The following is a 20,279-nucleotide window of genomic DNA, read 5'->3' as shown; positions in this document are numbered from 1 at the left end:
TCTCAATAATGGATAATTATTAGGAATATTGAAGAGTGACTAGAATTCAATAAGAAAAAGATAAAGCAAGTAGGAAAATGGGTAAAAAATATGTTTGGCCAATTTCCAAAAGAAGAAACATACAGAACTAATAAGTATATAAAAGAGATGTTTGAAATCACAACTAACTAGAGAATACAGATTAAAACAACACAATGCTCCATTTTTACCTATCATATTGGCGAATATTAAAAACATGGATAACACTTAGGGATGTTGAGGGTGGAGGAGATAATCCCCACCAAATATACCATTGACAGAAGTAGAAACTGGCATAAGCATTGTGGCAGCAATTTGAGGTACCTATAAAAAATTTAAACACACAAAAATATCCTCAGCACTTCCACTTTTAGGAATCTAGCCTATGTAAATACTCAAATAACTGCTGAAGGATATATGTGCAAAGATGTTGACTGCATCAAGATTTGTAACAGCAAAGAAAAAAAAAAAGAGATATCCCTTCCTTTAGAAAGTTGCTGGAAATAATCTAAATGCTCAGTAGTATAGGAACAGTTAAAAACATTGATGTATACTGATACTGTGGAAAACTATTTGTTGCTGTTAGTGCCATCGAGTCGATTTTGACTCCTAGTGACACTGTGTACAGCACAGTGGAACCCTGCCAGTCTTTTTTTGCATCATCCTCTCACCTTCTGGTGCTATACTAGACGGTGCTCCACTGCTATTCATGGGGTTTTCAGGGCCAATTTGTTTGGAAGTGGGTGGCCAAGTCCTTCTTCCGAGTCTGTCTTAGTCTGGAAGGTCCACTGAAACCTGCCCACCATGGGTGACCCTGATGATATTTGAAACACCAGTGGCATAGCTTTCAGCATCACAGCAACAGACAGCTGCTACAGTGTGACAGTGGAAAACCATACAGCTATTTTTAAAAAATGCATTAAATTTGCATGTTTTGACAAGGAAGGATTTTCCTGATATATCATTGGATGAAAAAGCAGAAAAAATATGCCTTGTATATTATCAGTGCAAACATATTTAACATATATATATGCATACACACACATGCACGCACAAGCACACACACAGATATCTATTTGTATGTGCACAGAAAAAAATTTTAAAGATACAAAACAATATTATCTCTGTTACCTTAAGGAGTTGGGGAGGTTGGTAGAAATAGGAAAGACTTAGTATATTTCATACATTTATGAATTGCTTGATTTGTTTTTACAATTAACATATATTACTCTTAGAATTAAAAATTTAGCCTAATAGTTTTTAGAATTAGTTAACATACATTAAGTCACTCAATAAATATTTATAGAGTGTCTACTACATGTATCAAGCACTAATGTAGACGCTGATGAACAAAACTGACGTGCTCTTTAGGATTCGCGTGTGTGTGAGAGAGAGAAAGAAACAGAGAGAGGGAGAGAGAACAAACAAATAAGAATTTCAGATAATAACAAGAAAGATGAAAAAAATTGTAAGTGGTAAGAGCTATTGCCTAGAGGGCTGCTTTAGATATCAGGTAGTCGGGTCACTTTTGAGGGGTTGACATCTGAGCTCAAGTGTGAAGGTTAGGAAGGAGCCAGTAATGTGGAAATGCAGGGTGACAGAGTTTCTGTGGCAGAGGAAGCAGCAAGTAAAAAGGTCCTCAAGTGGGAATGGACTTGGCATGTTCAAGGAAGAACAAGAATGCCACTGGCTCAAGATTACCGACTAGGAAGAAGAGTAATGTGAAATGATCTGAAAGGAAGGCAGAGGCCAGATCATAAGTACGAATGGGGTTATAATGTACCTTAACAGTCAGTTTTCCTAAGTAGTTTTAAACAGACCCCTTCCCTTCAATTTAACACTCCATGTTTCACATATTAGAGTAGTCATTTGTAACCTATTGTGGCAGCTACTTAAACCATGCTATGAGGCTGGTGTGCCTAGATGAATAAATCAGTTAGTATGTGAACCTACTTAAAGCCCAGCACCTGTATCCCTAGGCAGATTTATTTTTCTTTAGTCTAGGCATAAGTAGCAAAGCTTTCAGACTAGTAAAATGTTGGTTTTGGTGTATGTATGGTGTATGTACACACATACACACACACCCACATACACACATCCTGGAAAGAAAACCAACTGTTGGGTGTAATTGATAGGAGTCTATAGAAGGTGAAGAGCTCTAAGCAAGTGATGGTTCAGCTGGATAATATCTCCATACGTGCCTTTAATCCTATATTCACAATTTCTTTGTGGTTTCTAGGTATATATTACATTTTTATATTATAGCAATACTTGAGAATCTGGTGTTCCATAAATACCTGGGGGAACATCATGTATCTATCTTATTGATCCTAAAAATTATGGGGTACATTTATTTACAAACTCTTGCTTTACAGATAATTCAAAGTAAATAATGTTTAGTAAGAGGTATAATAAATTCTGAATTTTTCTTACTACAACTTATTATTTTAGCCATTATGAATAATGATGAACTTTTTACCATCTAAGGCTCAGACAATAGAGAGACGGCAAAATATCTTTAAATTTACCAATGGTTTAGAAAAACAAAAACATTTTTTTACAGAACATTAAGGGTTTTACTCATTATCTCTAACTAGAAAGCAAACAATTCAACTACTGGTTATTGTTTTAGGGGAGAAAACTTTATTTTACTCTAGAACGTAATCTCTAAGAATTTCCAAGCATTTACAAATTTATTAATAACACTTTTTGTGGGTAAGTAGACACACAGAAGTGGGAATATTATTCAGAAAATTTAAGATAATCCAGAATTGCACCTCTGAACACTGACTCCTATTCAGGTATAGCAGCTGCTTCTGTAATGGGGGAATGGCCATTTAGCCTGCCTGGTCTTGGGAGGTTATTATTGGCAAGCACTGCAGTTTCAGCCCCACTGGCTCTTAGGAAGGAGAAACTAGACTTATTGGGAGGCAGGGAAGGCGGCTAGAGTCATAAATTTCAGAATGTTTATTAATTACTTAACAATAAACACTTTAAAAAAATGATTGTCTTTTGGGGAACAGACACAAGAAGAAGAAATCAGCTTCATCTTTCCTGAAATTGCCTGGTTTTACAATATTGTTTCATCTCAACTTCTTTGCAGGGAAATTCAAAGGCCAATAAATATACAAATAGAATACATTGTCAAAAACTTAAAAAATTTTGAGGCTGGCCTGGCCATGTAGTGGTTAAGTTCATATAATGACTTACAACTAGGATACACAACCTATGTACTGGGGCTTTGGGGAGAAAAAAAAAAAGAGGAAAGGGGCTGGCCTGTGGCCGAGTGGTTGGGTTTGCGCGCTCTGCTTTGGCAGCCCAGGGTTTTACGAGTTCAGATCCTGGGCGTAGACGTAGCACCGTTCATTGGGCCATGCTGAGGCAGTGTCCCATATAGCACAACTAGAAGGATCTAAAACTGCAATATACAACTATGTACTGGGGGTGCTTTGGGGAGGAGAAGAAGGAAAAACAAAAGGCTGGCAACAGATGCTAGCTCAGGGCCAATCTTTCTCATCAAAAAGCATACCTTAAAAAAAAAAGTCTTCTCTTTTCCCATAGGAAAAAAAAAAAAATTTTTAAATGCCAAAGGTTGGTAGGGGGAAATGGGAACACTCATCCATTACTGGTGAGAGTATAAATTGTTACAAACTTTCCGAAGGGTAACTTGATAATATGTCACAAAAACTTTAAAAGAAATTCATACCTTTTGACCCAGCAAGTCCATTTCAAAGAATTTATCCAAGGAATTATTCATAGATGTATGCAATAATATAGCTAAAAGGAGATTCATAACAGCATTTATTATAATAACTCCCAACTGGAAATAATGAATAATAAATAACTGATTTAAATAAATTATGGTACATCAATAAAATAGAATATCATGCTGTTATTAAAAAAGGATATGGTAGAAAATTATTTTAAAAACTGAAGGCACATCCTCGGATCAAAAACTTCCAAAGGCTTTTCAAACCACTTGGAAAAAAATCTAAAATCTTAAGACCTATAAGGCCTGATGTGGCCTGGCTCCTGGCTCCTGGCTCCCTCTTCAACCTTACTGAGGACAATTCTCCTTCCTTCATTCAACTCTTTTGCTCTTACTCAAGCAGACCATGCAGCTTCAGTTTCAGGACATCTGCACTTGCTGTCCCATCTCAGCCAGCAGCACTTGCTCCTCTGTCAGCTCGATAGCCTGCACTCCTCACTTCCAGAGAAGACTTCCCATCAATCTATGTTCTCTCATACGCCTCGTTTTTCTTCATTGCATTCATCACCACCTGATGTATTATACAATTATTTTCTGGTCTGTCTCTCGCCACTGTAATGTAAGTTCTATGAGAGAAAGGACTTTATTTTATATTCTGCTGTATCTCTAGTGCCTAGAACAGTGCCTGGCAAAGTAGGCATTCAAGAAATATATTGAATGGCTTTGTTGAATGAACGAATGACATGGAAAAATGATCTTTACATATTAAGTAAAAAAAAAAGGGAGATGCAAAACAATATGTATAGTATGATTTCATTCTCTACACAGCCATTGAAGAATAGAAAAAAAAGCAAGAAAGATGTCAATCAAAATGTTAGCAGTATTTAAATTGTCAGTGGCTTTTTAGGTACTTTTTATAGTTGCTTTCCTATTTTGTAAAGTTTCTGCAATGGACAAGTATTATTTGTATACTAAGGAAAAAGTGTATGCTTTTTAAAATTAATAAATAACAACCTACCAGTCCATTTAAGTTCTTTATGTTGTTTCTTCCTAAAGACAATATCCTCAAGTTTTCTGTAGTGGAAAGAAAGCAATTTTTTGTTTATGAGAATCATATTGCACAATTGTTATAAATCTAGTATAATAAAGCTTTAATAAGTTTTATATAGTAAATATCCTTATATAATGAGTAAGACAGGCTGTATTAATAAAAAGTGGTAATCAAGTAGGATATAACATTGACCTATCATCTAAGATAAACACTACAACTATAATTTCTCATTATGCCAATATTACATATAAAAATAGTTAGCTATTTGGAATGCATGGTCTTAAATTGCTGGCTAGTAAAAATATTACAAGGTTAAAATAAAAGTAAAGAAGATTTGAACTTTAAATTTGGGGGCATATATATTTCAAATCTCTTACAGTATGAGGACTCACACCAGAAAACAGAAACACACTTATGTACAATCTGCCTCATTCCACACAATATGAGCAGTGAAATAAAATGAATTAGCGTTTGAAAAATCTTTTGCTTTCCATCTTTTAAATAATTATAGATTATGATTTGGTTTTAAAAATGCCTATTTGTATTTTTTAAAAAGATGTTTCTATTTGTATATCTATAGATTACTTCTGGAAGAGAAGAAAGAAAGTAGAAACAGTAGTTGCTTTGGGGGAGGAACTGAGAGTCTATGCTTAAAGGGAGACTTATTGTTCATTGTAACCTCTTTTGAACTATTTGCATAAAACCATGTGCATGTATTATTTTTTAAAATTAAAAAAAAGATTTCTAGTACAACACAGGAAACCTCATTTCTGTTTTAAAAAAGTACTTTGATTACTTACACATAAGTTATACATTTGATTTTCACAGCTTAAACTTCTATAACTACACTGTCTAATATGGTAAGTTACTAGCCACATGTGGCTATTTAAATTAATTAACTACAGTTAAAACTTCAGTTTCTCAGTTACACTAGCCACATGTCAAGAGCTTAATAATTGTACATGGCTAGTGGCAACTGTACTGTGACAGTGCAGACAGTTCTTTCTATTAGATGGCACTAGTCTGTAACATCTATAATTCAATGGTTAAGAACACAAATCTAATTAACTGAGTTCCAATCTCAACCCTCTATGGGAGCACCCAAGCCTCTTTGAATCTCAGTTTCAGCATATATAAAATGAGGAAATATCTATCTTATAAGACTGTAAGGATTAAATAAGATAACTGTCTAAAACAGTCAGCATAATGCCTAATCTATAGTAAGTACAAACAAATGGTGTTTGTATGTGTGTGTGTATCAGGTATATATAGTTACATAAACTTTAGTTTTAATTTAATAAATTATTTTAAATTCTCTTATGAGAAACATTTAACTTTCAGAACAATGCACTTTATGAGTGATCTAATTTATGTAAAATGGTTTAACTATTGAAACAAGACCCCATGTTACAGGCTGAATTGTGTCCCCTCAAAATTCATCTGTTGAAGTCCTAACCTCCAGTACCTCAGAATGTGACTGTATTTGGATATAGAGCCTTTGAAGAGGTAATTAAGGTAAAATGAGATCATTTTAGGTAAAATTCAATATGCCTGGTGCCATCATAAGAGGAGATTAAGATACAGACAGAAACAGAGAAAAGACCATGTGAAGACAAAGGGAAAAGATGGCATGCAGGAGCCAAGGAGAGAGGGCTCAGAAGAAATCAATCCCGCTGACCCCTTGATCTTAGGCTTCCAGCTTCCACAACTGTGAGAAAATAAATTTCTGTTGTTGAAGCCACCAGTCTATGGGATTCATTACGGCAGCCCCAGCAAACTAATACACCCCATACAACTATAATGTGTGAAAATTAAATGTTTACGAAAACCACATAATCGATTATTCTTTAAAGCTTCCTGACATGGAAAAATTACCATTTTATTTTTTTCAATTTCATGCAGAATAAAAAGCTTATTCAAAAAGTTTTTCATTTAACACATAATCATTATCTATTACATGCCAGAAACAGTTATAAGCACTTGCAATATAACAGTGATAAGACAGATAAAAATTTCTGCTATCATGGAGCTAACATTTGGCAGATAATAAACAAAATAAGTGAGTATATCAGATAGTGAAAAGTGTGAAGGACAAAAAAAGCAGGTAAAAGGAATTAAATGTCAGGGGGTTGGGAGAAGTTGACATTTTAGATAGAAGGTGATTTTTAAGTAAAGACTCAAAGGAAGTGAGGCAGCTAGCCATGAGGATATCTGGGGGAAGAACATTTACAGGCAGAGGGAACTTCAAGTGCAAAGGCAATGAGGCAGAAGTGCTCATGAAACACAAGGGAGAGTAACAGGAGATAAAATTAGAAAGATAATAGGCCTCATAGGGGATGTGTAAGAGAGGAGTCAAGAAATGATCAAGGAGTGTGGTCTGAGCAACTGGAAGAATGGAGCTGTCGCTTTCTGAAACAAACATACAAGAAGTTGGTTTAGGTGTGGCTGGGAAGGCTATCAGCACTCAGTTTTGGACACGTTAAGTATGAGATGGCTTTTAGCCATCCAATGGAAATATCAGGCAAGTGAATCTGAATCTGGAGCTCAGAGGAGACATCTGGACTAGAGAGAGAAATTTGGGAGCCATCAGCGTATGGATGGTAAAGCCATAATCTGGATGAAATAATCTAGGGAGTAGGCGAAGGTAGAAAAGAGAAGAGATCCGAAACCTGAGTCCTGGGGTACTCCAACATTTAAAAGTTGGGGACACGAGACTGGGAAGAAGTAGCCAGAAAGGCAGGAGGAAATCAGGAGGGTATAGTGTCCTAGAAGCCAAATACTGAAATTGTTTCAAAGAGGAAAGAGAAATCACCCATGTCAAAATACACTGGTAGGTCAACTAAGATGAAGACTGAGAAACCACCTTAGAAATTGGATAACAAATATATGCAACTCTTTCAAAGATAATATCTAACAATATATAAAACTCCTTTTTTCCCCTTGTTTTTGTGAGGAAGCTAACATCTGTTGCCAATCTTCCTCTTTTTGTTTGAGGAAGACTGGCCTTGAGCTAACATCTGTGCCAATCTTCCTCTACTTTATGTGGGACACCTACCACAGTGTGGCTTGATGAGCAGTGCTAGCTCAGCACTGAGATCCAAACTTGCGAACCCTGGGCCACCAAAGGAGCGCGTGAACTTAACCACTATGCCACCAGGCCAACCCCCAAACTCCTTTTTTTAAAAAAATGCTTTTAAAAAAATGCTAATAAAAGGCTAAAAAGACCTGATTGCTGAACAGGGAAATATATTATAATATCAAAGTTAATAGATTAAGTGTTCTAACATAACACAATTATATATTTTCCGTACTTTATATGCTGCATAAGTAGAGCACCACTAAGAGGAAAATACTGGCTTTTTTCTTCATACAGGTCCTGATGAAAATCAAAACAGTTAAAGTTTTATGTTTATTTATTTAGTAAACTGAAGGAGTAACATATAATTTCTTTTACCAAAGATACAAGACAACAAAATTTACTTTCTAATCTTTAATATGAGATTATTAATATTCACATTGTGCAGCTTTTTAGTCACAGTTTTGAACAGTCATGTCACGCAGTTTTCCAGTGACAGCTTTGGTACAATAAAGATAAACTGCCATTAGGGTTATTCTGCCTTATAAACCCCCCGTTAAACAGGAATACCTATTTATTTCAGATCCTCTCATCATAGCATAATAAGTAAGACTACAGTGCTCATGAAAGGAAAGGGGTGGGATGCAAACTAGAGTCATTTAGTCAACCCTTTATATGTGTCACTTGGCTTCTTTTTGCTTCATAGTCACAGATAAAGTGTATTCCCTCGCCATAGACTGCGAAGGACTATTTGTTACAAGCAGAACTAAAACGAGATGAGTCAAGTATAGCAAATACATGGTACAAACGCCTATACTCGCATTCCGTGTCTACGATAAACATCAATAATTGATCGAGATACTTTTTTCCACTGAATTTTTGGAACTCTTCTTCATACAATTTTCCTGGGAGTCACTACCAATTGACCAAAGTTAGAATATGAGTTAAAATCTATTGCCAGCCCTATATAGAAGGTTATTCATTTTCACTATTGTCATAGTCATTTTTTTAAGAAAAGCATGTTATTTGTACTGATAAATAACGTTATCAATTTAGCCTCATTTAAGCAAAGTGTTTCAATTACAAAGAAATCGAAGCAGGGAATAACGTGAAACATCTCAAACTGTTTAAGGAGTCAGTGAAAAACTGGAATAGATTGAGTCATCTTATGCACAACTCTAATAGTAAACACTTCCTCTCCAGTGCTATATAAACACTGAATGCCAACTGTGACTAAGGTACTAGGGGGGACTGAGATTTAAAATAGAAGATAAAAAGACTAATAAGATGTGATGCTTGCTCTCAAGGAGCTCATTATCTAAAGAGATAGAACATATTCCTCACTAACTCTAATAATGGCTGATATTTCTTGAGTATTTATATGCACCAGATACATTCTAAGTACTTTATATACACTAACTCATTTAATCTTCACAATAACTACATGAAGTAGGTAATTACTATTATAACCCAAGGTAGACTGTTATAAACGTTCCCAAAGAAGGAGTAATTATGATGCTAGAGATTAGAGAAAACTTTAGAGGGAGAAATGACATTTAAACTTGGCATTCTTAAACTTAATTTTGTTTCTTGTAGGACCTCCCTGTTAGAAGAAGGGGCTGTTGTTAACGAAAAGGACTGCATTAACAAATGCACAAAGTCATAAAAAAGAGTGATGTGTTTGGGTGTGAATAGGGTGGTACAAGCTTTTAGATGACTTTGAATGCAACATTAAGGCATTTGGTCTTTACTAGGCAAAGAGGAGCCATTAAAGGTCTCTGATGTGGAGGAATGATAATGAGAACAATATTTTTAGAAAGAAAACTTTGGTATCAGTACTGAAGGTCAACTGAAAAGCAGAAAGATAGGAGACAAGGAGATCAATTAGGAGGCTATCACAAAAGTTGTAAGGCAGTATTTTTCAAACTGGGTCATTTGAAGTCAACTTGGTGGGCTGTGACATGCATTTTAAAAAAATGAAATCAAACTAAAAAAATTTATACTGTAACTTATGCTATAAGGGTAAATATTGTTTTACAAACTTTATTCCAGTTCATATGTGTAGGTGTATATTGGTATGCATATCCATATGAATACAGGTATTGAGTCATGAATCCGAATATATTTCCTACTGTGGAAAGTGGTCAAAAATATTTGAAAACACCATCTAGGGGGCTATGATGAGGGGCTAAATTAAACCTGTAGCTCCTAGAAATGGAAAAGCAACAAATTATTTGAGAATTCTTTCAAAGAGTAGAGTTAACAGAACTTAGTAATGAACTTGGAGGTAGGGCTTGAGGGAAGTAAAGGGAGAATATGGTAAGCTAAATAATGGCTAACCCAAAGATATCTACACCCGAATCCCTGGGACCTGTGAATGTTACTCTATACGGGGAAAAAAGAACTTTGCAGATGTGATTAAGTTAGGGATCTTAAGACGGGGAGAGTAGCCTTGATTATCCAGGTGTTCCCTAAATGCAATCACATATATCCTCATAAGAGGGAGGCAGAGAAATATTTGACACAGACCGAAAAGGAGAAGGCAATATGACCATAAAGGCAGAGACCGGAGTGATGCAGTCACAAGCCCAGGAGTATGGCAGCCATCAGAATCTAGAGGAGGCAAGGAACAAATTCTCCCCCAAAGCCTCCAGAGGGAGTACAGCTCCCTTGATTTTGGCCCAGGGAAACTGATTTCAGACTTCTGACATCCAGAACTGAGAGAATAAATTTCTGTGGCTTTAAGCCACCAAGTTTGAGCAGCCATAGGAAACTAGCACAAGCAGTCAGAGGCCTTGGCAACGGGGAAGGTGGCGATGCCGTTAACAAAGAGCACAGGAAAAACAGGGGTGGTGAGGAATTAAATTTTAAACCTAACAAGTACAAAACACAAGACAAATCTGAACAAAAAAATATGTAATAAAAAATCTGAATTTCTATTTAAGATATCTCAATTCTAACTCTATAAAAGCTTTAAAATGTCTTTAAAATATTCAGGTCTCATGTTATCTCTAATTTTTTGTGGATAATCAAACTTAAGACACATGGTTTATATATTCTCTCTGTCATCTGACAATTACTGTGGTTACAACAGGTGCCAGCTTCTAGGATTATGCAGTGTCTCTGGAATGTTTATGCCAATAACTGGAAAATCCAAGAACCATCTGCTACTGTGGATCACTTACTTAAGCCATTCAGGTTGGCAATTTTTTCAATGCAGTTTGTAGACAGTGAAAGCTTCCTTAAAAAGAACAAAGGAAAACTTGAATTAATATGAAAAAATTTTAAATGGTATATCAGAAATTATTCTTCAAGTGCCCATAGAAGATGATATTTAAGTCATATTTCCTTTTTACACTGAATATCCTTTTCACCCCCTCAGACATAGCATGTACTCCTTCATTTTGAAATCTTCATACTCTTCTTCTGATTACAAAAGTATTAACATGCTCATTGCAGAAAATTTAAAAAAAAAACCTTATGAGGGCAGTTTGGTGTTATCTATTAAATTTTTTAATGCATGTACTCTTTGACTCAGTAATTTATTTCTGGGAATACATCCTACTGAAATATTAATACAAATGCCAAAAGATATATGAACTAGATTATTTATTGTATTATTCTAATAGCAAAAAAATGGGAAAAAGTCTATAAACATCCATCAACTGAGGAACAGATAATGAAATGATATGCTGCCACTAAAACAAATGAGATTGGGCTATAGATACCAACTTGGGAAGATGTCCATGATCTGTAGTTAAGTTAAAAAAGCATCTAGCAGAACGATACATTTTTATATGATCCTTTTATAAACAGTAGAACTTTATTATATGCACGTATGGAGATATTTATTTCTTCACGTGTTAAACCATTCAGAAATGTATACTGTAAGAAGTCATATGTAATCCTAAACACCCCACACATTCCCCCAGGGATGACTACTTTTACTAGTTCGCATATATTTGTCCAGATTTTTTCTATACATGTTAATGATATAAAACCAAATTTTTAAAGGGAGTATAATTACACATTCTTAGTCTTCTTTTCTTGACAAAAATGTCTACTACCTCAGTAAATTTCATGCAAAAAATACAATAAAAGCTCATCTTGTCAAACACTTAATGTGTGCCTAGTATTCTTTTAAGAAGTTTACATGTATTAACTGTTTTAACCATCACAACACTCCTGTGAAGTATTATTATTATCCATATTTTACAAATTAGGAAACTGAAGCACAAAGATGTTAGACAATTTGCCTAATATTACACAACCAGAAAGTGGCAGAGCCAAATTTAAAACCCCAAAAATTTGACTGTAAAATATGTCATCTTATCCTTTCTGATTTGACTTGAAGAATTATTCACATTCTTGCTTGAAACAACAAAAGCAAATTGTGTACATTGTAAATTATTGGTCAGATCATTTTTATAGTCAGACTATTTTATAGTCAGACTATTTTATAGTCATCCCCCACTCCCAAGAACTACCAGTGAAAAATGGAGTGCCTTAAATCTGGGAATACGCTTGAGAAATAATTTATTCATTGTTATTTAGGCAACTTGCCCACAGAGATTGTCAGCAAACATATGAATAGGCCAACTCTTTCTAAGCAGTTTCCAAGGAACCTTGGTATGAGGTACAAAACATTCAAACGCTTGCCTTTGAGATGGCTTTATGTAAAAAGATATCTGACCACTTTGAAATCGTGCATTTTGAAATCAAGCTTTTGAAGCCAAAAAACATCTAAAGTGGATTTTTTAAATGTATACACTATGCTCTCATGAAAAAGGACAAGTTGGATACAATCACTAAGTGTTTGCTTTTCCCTTTAATTCCAAACACAGATATTAGTCTAATGCACAGGTTCACAAACGTGTCTAAAAATCACCCAAGTTGTTTATTATAAACACAGATTCCTAGGTTTCATCAGCAGATATTGTGTTTCTAAAAATTTGGGGCGGGTCTTATCTCCTGCATAAGGAGATTCTTATGTAGGGAGTCAGGGGACCACACTTAGAAAAACACACGGTGAAGAAATCAGAAAGAATTCTAAATGATTCTATAACATTCTGCAGTCCTGACAAGAGACATCGCAGCCTGAGAGCATGATCACAAGGTGTCATGGTGTAACTGCCTCAAATTAGCCACACAATCCTAAAAAGTATATAGAGTATTTTGAAAATAAGTTAATAGGAATATAGATGCCATACTTAAAGTCATGGGAAAATAGGACTACAAAATAATATTTGTAACTTGAGTCCAATCAGAAAAAAAATTAGATGGCTCTACATCAAAATGCTAACACTGATTCTCAAAAGGTGGTGCAATTTTGGTTGATATTAATTTCTTTCCTTTGTGCTTTTTATATTTTCTGGATTTTTTGCAATGCATTTTTATAATTTGAAACGTTTTTTAAAGCAGTATGTCTTAGGCCTCTAGCAAGTATAGTACTAACTTTGGTGAATAATTTTACAAGAGAAAGTACTAGATTTTATGACAGAGCAATAGTTTTATTGTGTTATTTAGCTTTTCCCAAGAGACAAGGAAATTTCCATTTTCCAGGCACATTATAAAAATTTTTATTAAAAAAATTGTATTGTTCAGGATAACTCAATAGAGTTATAATTCTCTAAAACAATAATCTTCTAAGTTTGGCCTTGCCAAAGGGAGAAGTACATTAAGCAAACAAAAAAAGAAATGAAGATCACAGAAAACAAACATATTTTTCTAGTTCTTTATTTAGAAAAGGAAGGTAAATTTAATAGTAATACAACAAGGATGAAAAAAGAACACTTACTCGCAATTAGCAAGTGTGGACAAGGATGCATCCATCTTCTCTATAGGGGGAATCTGGGCATAAAGCTTTATCTCTTTGGCTTCGGATGGCTTCTGACTGGTTTTCTCTTCCTATGATAAAAACAAATTTGGAAGAAAATGATCCCTGATTGCAATGTGAAACTAAAAAAGACAAGGATTTTCCATGGCTTTTCAATGTTTATTTAAAAATAATTATTAGAATTTAATAATTCTGTGCATTCTTTACAGTTCACTTATTGACAACATTTACTTACTGACCCTGATAACTAGGCTTCTACATGGCTGATTGGATAATTCATTGTTAGGTCCTAACCAAAGGGAAAGGAGGAGGAAAGAAAATAACTTCTATTCCTCTAATATTTAAAATGCTTTAAGAGTCCATCAATTAGCCAAAAAAAAAAAAAAAACCAAAACACAACAAAAACATTTTCCTGGGGAGAATTCCTTGTCCCTAAACAACATTTTCCTTTTTTTTAAAAATCATTTATTTACATGTTTAATTCATTTTTTTTTTTGAGGAAGATTAGCCCTGAGCTAACATCTGCCACCAAGCCTCATCTTTTTGCTGAGGAAGATTGGCCCTGAGCTAACATCTGTGCCTATCTTCCTGTACTTTATATGTGGGACACCTACCACAGCATGGCTTGACAAGCAGTGTGCAGGTCCAAACCCGGGATCCAAACCAGCAAACCCTGGGCCACTGAAGTGGAACATGCAAACTTAACTGCTGCGCCACCGGGCCGGCACAACATTTTCTTAAATATCAGATTTAAATCTATAAGATCGACTGTTTTTTTTGTCATCTCATCTTCCTTTTTCAATACACAGTTCAGCCTGAGCTAGAACCCCCAAATACCAAGAAGGTATTCCCTTTCTACACAGCTGAGGTCAAAGCTATTTGCTCTACAATAATTTACTACTAAATTCTACCTTAGAATTTAATTTTGGTACTAAGTACACAATTTGCAATTTAATTACCAGTATATGCTGACTAATAATATTTTCTAAGTACCTCGGTACTTAAGAGTGAATTCTATCTCTCCAACAACACGGGAAGCTCCTAAAGCTCAGGGACCACTTCCTTTGCTTTCCTATGTCTTCTATAACCTAATGCAATGTAAGACACAAAAGAGGCTTATTTTTAAAAGTCAAATCATCACACATCAATAATAGAAAATATACAATCAATTGAAAGAAAGAGACCTAATACACATCCACTCAGCACTCATTTTTGTGCCATACATTTATAGTTAGGGGAGGGGAAACGGACACCTAGTGGAGCCTCAATAAATGTTGGGTTAATCAGTCAAAGAGTGAGCTTGATGTCTTCAAATAATCTTAAAGTCAAATATTTATGGCCACACTGTAATCTAGAAATAGAACCTACAAACCAAAACAAAAAAACAACCACTTGTTATTATAAGTAACTAAAATAAAGTCCTAAAATCTAATTCAAGGAAAATTGAATCTAATTAATTAATTCAGCCTACTCCACACTTTTTTTCTTTAATGAAACAGTTTTTTCATTAGCCAAACAGAAATAAAGTTTAAAAATACAATGAGTACAAAGAAGTTTATAAGCACTAAAAGAAGAATTCAAATATTTCATTATCCTATTCACTTTGTCTATTTTCCTTAGACACCAAGTCTCTTCAAAGACTTTATTCAAAACCCAGCTACAAAAGCAAAAGATACATTATTCTGTGAAAAATTATTGATAACAGACAAGTTATCACTGAGGAGCCATCTCTATACTCTATGGAAATTCTGTCTATAATGCTAAATTACAACTGTTCAAACTTTATAGAATGTTATATTCAAAATATTTATAGTTTATATTTAATGCATGTTTTTTACCATGCAGTTTCCTTTCTAACATTACAATATGCTTTAGTATTTTTTCTAGCTTTTTTGAGATATAATTGACAAATAACAGGTGTAGTTTAAGGTGTACAACATGATTTGATACATGTACATATTACAAAATGATTACAATAAGAATTAGTTAACACATCCATTGCCTCACATAATTTTTGTGTGTATGCTGAGAACATTTAAGATCTACTTTTTTAACAACTTGCAAGTATATAATACAGTATTATTAACTATAGTCACCATGCTGTGCATTAGATCCCCAGAACTTATTCATCTTGTAACTGGAAGCTTGTACCCTTTGATCAACATCTCCCTATCTCCCCCAGTCCCCAACCCCTGGCAACCACCATTCTACTCTCTGTTTCTATGAATTTGGCTTTTTTAGATTCCACATATAAGTGAGATCATACAGTATGTGTCTTTCTTTATCTGACTTATTTCGCTTAGCATCATGCACTCAAGACCCATTCATGTTGTCACAAATGGCAGGATTTCCTTCTTTTTATGGCTGAATAATATTCCATTGTGTATATATACACATTTTCTTCTTCCATTCATCTATCAATGGACATTTAGGTTGTTTCCATGTCTTGGCTATTGCAAATAATGCTGCAAAGAACATGGGGATACAGATATCTCTTCAAGATAGTGATTTCATTTCCTTCCAATATATATCCAGAAGTGAGATTGCTGGATCATATGGTAGTTCTAGTTTTAATTTTTTGAGGAACCCCCATACTGTTTTCCATAGTGGCTGTGCCAATTCACATTCCCATCAACAGTGTACAAGAGTTCTTGTCTTTTTTTTGCTGAGGAAGAGTCACCCTGAGCTAACATCTGTTGCCAATCTTCCTCTTTTTGTACGTGAACTACCACCACAGCATGGTCACTTACAGACAAGTGGTTAGGTCCATACCCAGGAACCAAACCTGGGCCACCGAAGCAGAGAGCACCGAACTTCACCACTAGGCAACCAGGGCTGGTCCTCTCTTGTCTTTTTGATGATAGCCATTTTAACAGGTGTGAGGTGATATCTCATTGGTTTTGATTTGCATTTTCCTGATGATCAGTGATGCTGGGCATTGCCTCAGTATTTTTATTCAATGTCTTTTCAATTGTCCATGTATGATTTTAGCTTGCTCACACGGGTTGTCTCTGTTCTAACCTCCAAGAAGCTAAAACCATCATCTAACTAAAATCTAGATAATCCACAACATATACCACTCTATAACCTGAAAATGATATATAGTTTAATGATGATAAAGTTGAAAAAGAAAATGTACTTTAACACAGAGATTCCGGCCATCTTATAGTAATAGATGAATCAGCCTTTCCATATTTAAATTTTCCAGTGGTCAGATTTTTTTGATTGAAATTTTTATTGAGATATTTGAAGATCTACCTGTAGTTATAAAAAATAACACAGAGAGATCCCTTGCACTTTGCCCAGTTTCCCCCAATGCTAACATTTTGAAAAACTACAGTATAATATCACAACCAGGACATTGATATTGATACAATCCACTGATTTTAATCAGATGTTCCCAATTTACTTGTACTAATTTGTATATTTAAATGTGAATGTGTTTGTGTGTGTGTATTAAGTTCTACACTTTTATCACCTGTGTAGGTTCATGTATCTACCACCACTGTCAAGGGAGCTAAACAGTTCCAATACCACAAAGATTCCTTGTAGTGAATGGTCAGATTTAAATAACTATCCAAAAATTCTGCTTGGATGGTTTATAAAACAAGTAAAAACTCATATACTCACCCATCTGGCTAGGGCTTCTTTGATTGTTGTTGCTTTTGCCTTAAAAAGAGAAGAAAAAACAAGGCTGTCTGTTGGTGTCATTTGTTGACGCAATTTTCACACAATAATTATTAGCCTTGAGGTTTACTATTAAAAAGATTAACTTCTTTGAGACTTTCTATGCAAAGAGAGTGTTTTAAGTTCCTGAAATCAGAATAGTTTATTTAAATACCTATCAGAGAAATTAAGAAAATCATGATGTAATGCCCATATACTTCACTCCCACTTGGTTTTAAAAATATATAGCTTTTGGGGCCGGCCCGGTGGCCTAGCAGTTAAGTTCGTGCGCTCCGCTTTGATGGCCCAGGTTTGCCGATTTGGATCCTGGGTGTGGACCCATGCACCTCTTATCAACATGCTGTGGCAGGCGTCCCACTTATAAAGTAGAGGAAGATGGGGACAGATCTTAGCTCAGGGCCAATCTTCCTTAGCAAAAAGAGGAGGATTGGCAGTGGATGTTAGTTCAGGGCTAATCTTCCTCAAAAGAGAAAAAAATATATATAGCCGTCAACACTTGAAATTAAAATAGATCTTATTTCACTGATTCTAAGACCTACATCTTTTACATTTAAACATCTTTGAAATTTGGATGCATCTTACAATCAGGAACAATTTACTATTGCAGTGGCCAGGTGGCAGTGGTGAAGTTTTAGAAAAATATTAACTATTTTATTTCATATACACATATCCCTTTTTACGTTTGCAAAGGACGATATATGATAAAAATCTATATGCTTAAACATATTTTAAAGAACTTTGTCAATACATACAAAATAAAAATTCTAAGTGATAAGAAATTATTTGTCATAGTTTAATTCCAACTTTGTATTTTTCTTTCTTAGTAAAACACAAAATAATGTTGCACCTTATAATCAATAATATCTTAGATTCAATTTAATATGATATTTAAAACTTTAAAGGTGAGCAAAGGAAGACATCCTTTGAATTGTTGCTGGAGCTCATAAAAAAAAAAGAGAGAACCCTGAACAATAAGAAAAGGAAAATTTTAAAAGTATATACCATTATTCCTAGAAAGTAAAGACATACAAATAAATAGCCCTTGGGTTAAAAAGAAAATGATAAATTAAGGGAAAATAATAAACGACAAAAAAGTCAAAATTTGAGGAACATTAACACTTAAAAGGAAACTTATAGCTTCAAATAGCTTTTCAATCTGAAAAAGTACATCATTGGAAACCTAAAGAAGGCAGAAGGAAATACAAAGGAAAAAGACGATGAAAAACAGAACAGGAAGAAAAAAAGATTAACAAAACTAAAAGTTGGTTCTTAAATCTCTGGCAAGCCCAACTGAGCAAAAAAGATATACAAATTAAAAATATAGACTGAGGGGAGGCCCTGTGGCCCAGTGGTTAAGTTCGCGTGCTCTGCTTTGGGGGCCCGGAGTTCGCCAGTTCAGATCCTGGGTGCAGACCTAGCACCGCTCATCAAGCCATGCTGTAGCAGTGTCCCACATAGAAGAACTAGAAGAACCTACAACTAGAACATATAACTATGTGCTGGGGGACTCTGGAGACAAAAAAGAAAAAAAAAAGAGGAAGACTGGCAACAGATGTTAGCTGAGAGCCAATCTTCCTCACCAAAAAAAAATATATATATACATATATAGAGAAACTGAATAAGGAGAAATAAAACAGACACACAGAGATTTAAAAAATAAAACATTATAAGCAAATATATAATAAGTTTGAAAACCTAGACAAAGTATACATTTCTAGAAAAAACACAAAAGTGCCAAAACTGTCACAAGAAGAATCAGAAAATTAACATAGACCAATAACTATTTAAAACATTAAAAAGATAATTGAAGAGATTTACCCTCATCCTCCTCCCTAAAGCTCCAAGTTGAGATATTTTTATAAGCTTTCAAGGAACAGACAGTCCCTATTATACAAGTTGTTTTAGAAACCAGAAAAAGAGGGAAAGCTGCCAACTTATTTTATGAGGCTAGAATAACCTTGATACTACAAGATAAGGAGCCCTCTTTATTTCTCAACATAGATTTGAAAATCCTAGATACAATATTGACTTCTAAAGCCAATAGTATATAATGATCATGATCAAGATGGCTTATCTCAGGAGCATAAGGATTGCTTAACAACAAAAAAATCTACCAATGTAGATCATTTATTGATGGATTAAAGAGAGAAACACATTTATTTTAATAAGTACTTGATAAAGTTCTATATCTGACATTAAAAGCTCTCAACTAAAAGTTAAAGGGAAATTCCTTACTTGGTAAAATCTACACACCAAAAAGCTATAGCAAAGACCATGCTTAATGCAGAAATTCACTCAGTTCAGCAAATATTTATTGAGTATCCTACTATGTACCAAACATTGGTCTATGGGCATAGGATACATCAATGAACAAAACAAAGATCCTGCCTTCATGGAACTTACATCTATTGGAGGGAGACAGATGATAAATAATATATATAATAAACAAATTATACAGTGTATTAGAATTACTAACTACTAAGGAAAAAGAAAATGCTGAGCTTGGTAAGGGGTATCAGGATGTGTGTATGTGTGTGGAGGATGTTTATTTTAAATAAGGTGGTCAAGGTAGGCCAAATTGGGAAGGTAATACTAAGTATTCTCTTTAAGATCCCAAACACATCAAGGATGCCTACTACCACTGACACTGTTTAACATGGTAGAAGAGATCTTTATCAATAATATAATAAAAAGAAACACAAATTGGAATGATTAAAAGGAGGAAATAAAACTTACTATGTGCAGATGACCATTTATATGGAAACACACAATAGAATAAACTGACAAAAATTAGAACAAATGAAGTTCAGCAAGTGAAGAACCCTGTTTAACAAAGTTAGAAAACGTGGGAGAAGATCTTTTCAATGTAAAACCAACAAAGGACTAATATCTAGAACATACA

At 34.6% G+C, this 20,279-nt stretch overlaps 1 protein-coding gene across 1 annotated transcript in view; it reads right to left on the bottom strand.

Annotated features, from left to right (window-relative positions):
• The window catches only part of DNAL1 (dynein axonemal light chain 1), a 39,393-nt gene that overhangs the window by 16,555 nt on the left and 2,559 nt on the right, over positions 1 to 20,279 (bottom strand). Inside the window, exons 2-5 of the mRNA XM_008534800.2 lie at positions 17,321 to 17,359; positions 13,652 to 13,761; positions 11,040 to 11,095; positions 4,746 to 4,801 (exon numbers count right to left, since the gene is read on the bottom strand). Of these exons, the coding sequence (XP_008533022.1) occupies positions 4,746 to 4,801; positions 11,040 to 11,095; positions 13,652 to 13,761; positions 17,321 to 17,359 (261 nt within the window). The remainder of the gene's footprint in view (positions 1 to 4,745; positions 4,802 to 11,039; positions 11,096 to 13,651; positions 13,762 to 17,320; positions 17,360 to 20,279) is intronic.

Source organism: Equus przewalskii, chromosome 25, assembly GCF_037783145.1.
Source record: "Equus przewalskii isolate Varuska chromosome 25, EquPr2, whole genome shotgun sequence".
Classification (NCBI taxonomy): domain Eukaryota; kingdom Metazoa; phylum Chordata; class Mammalia; order Perissodactyla; family Equidae; genus Equus; species Equus przewalskii.
This window is presented reverse-complemented; position numbering and strand designations above follow the sequence as displayed.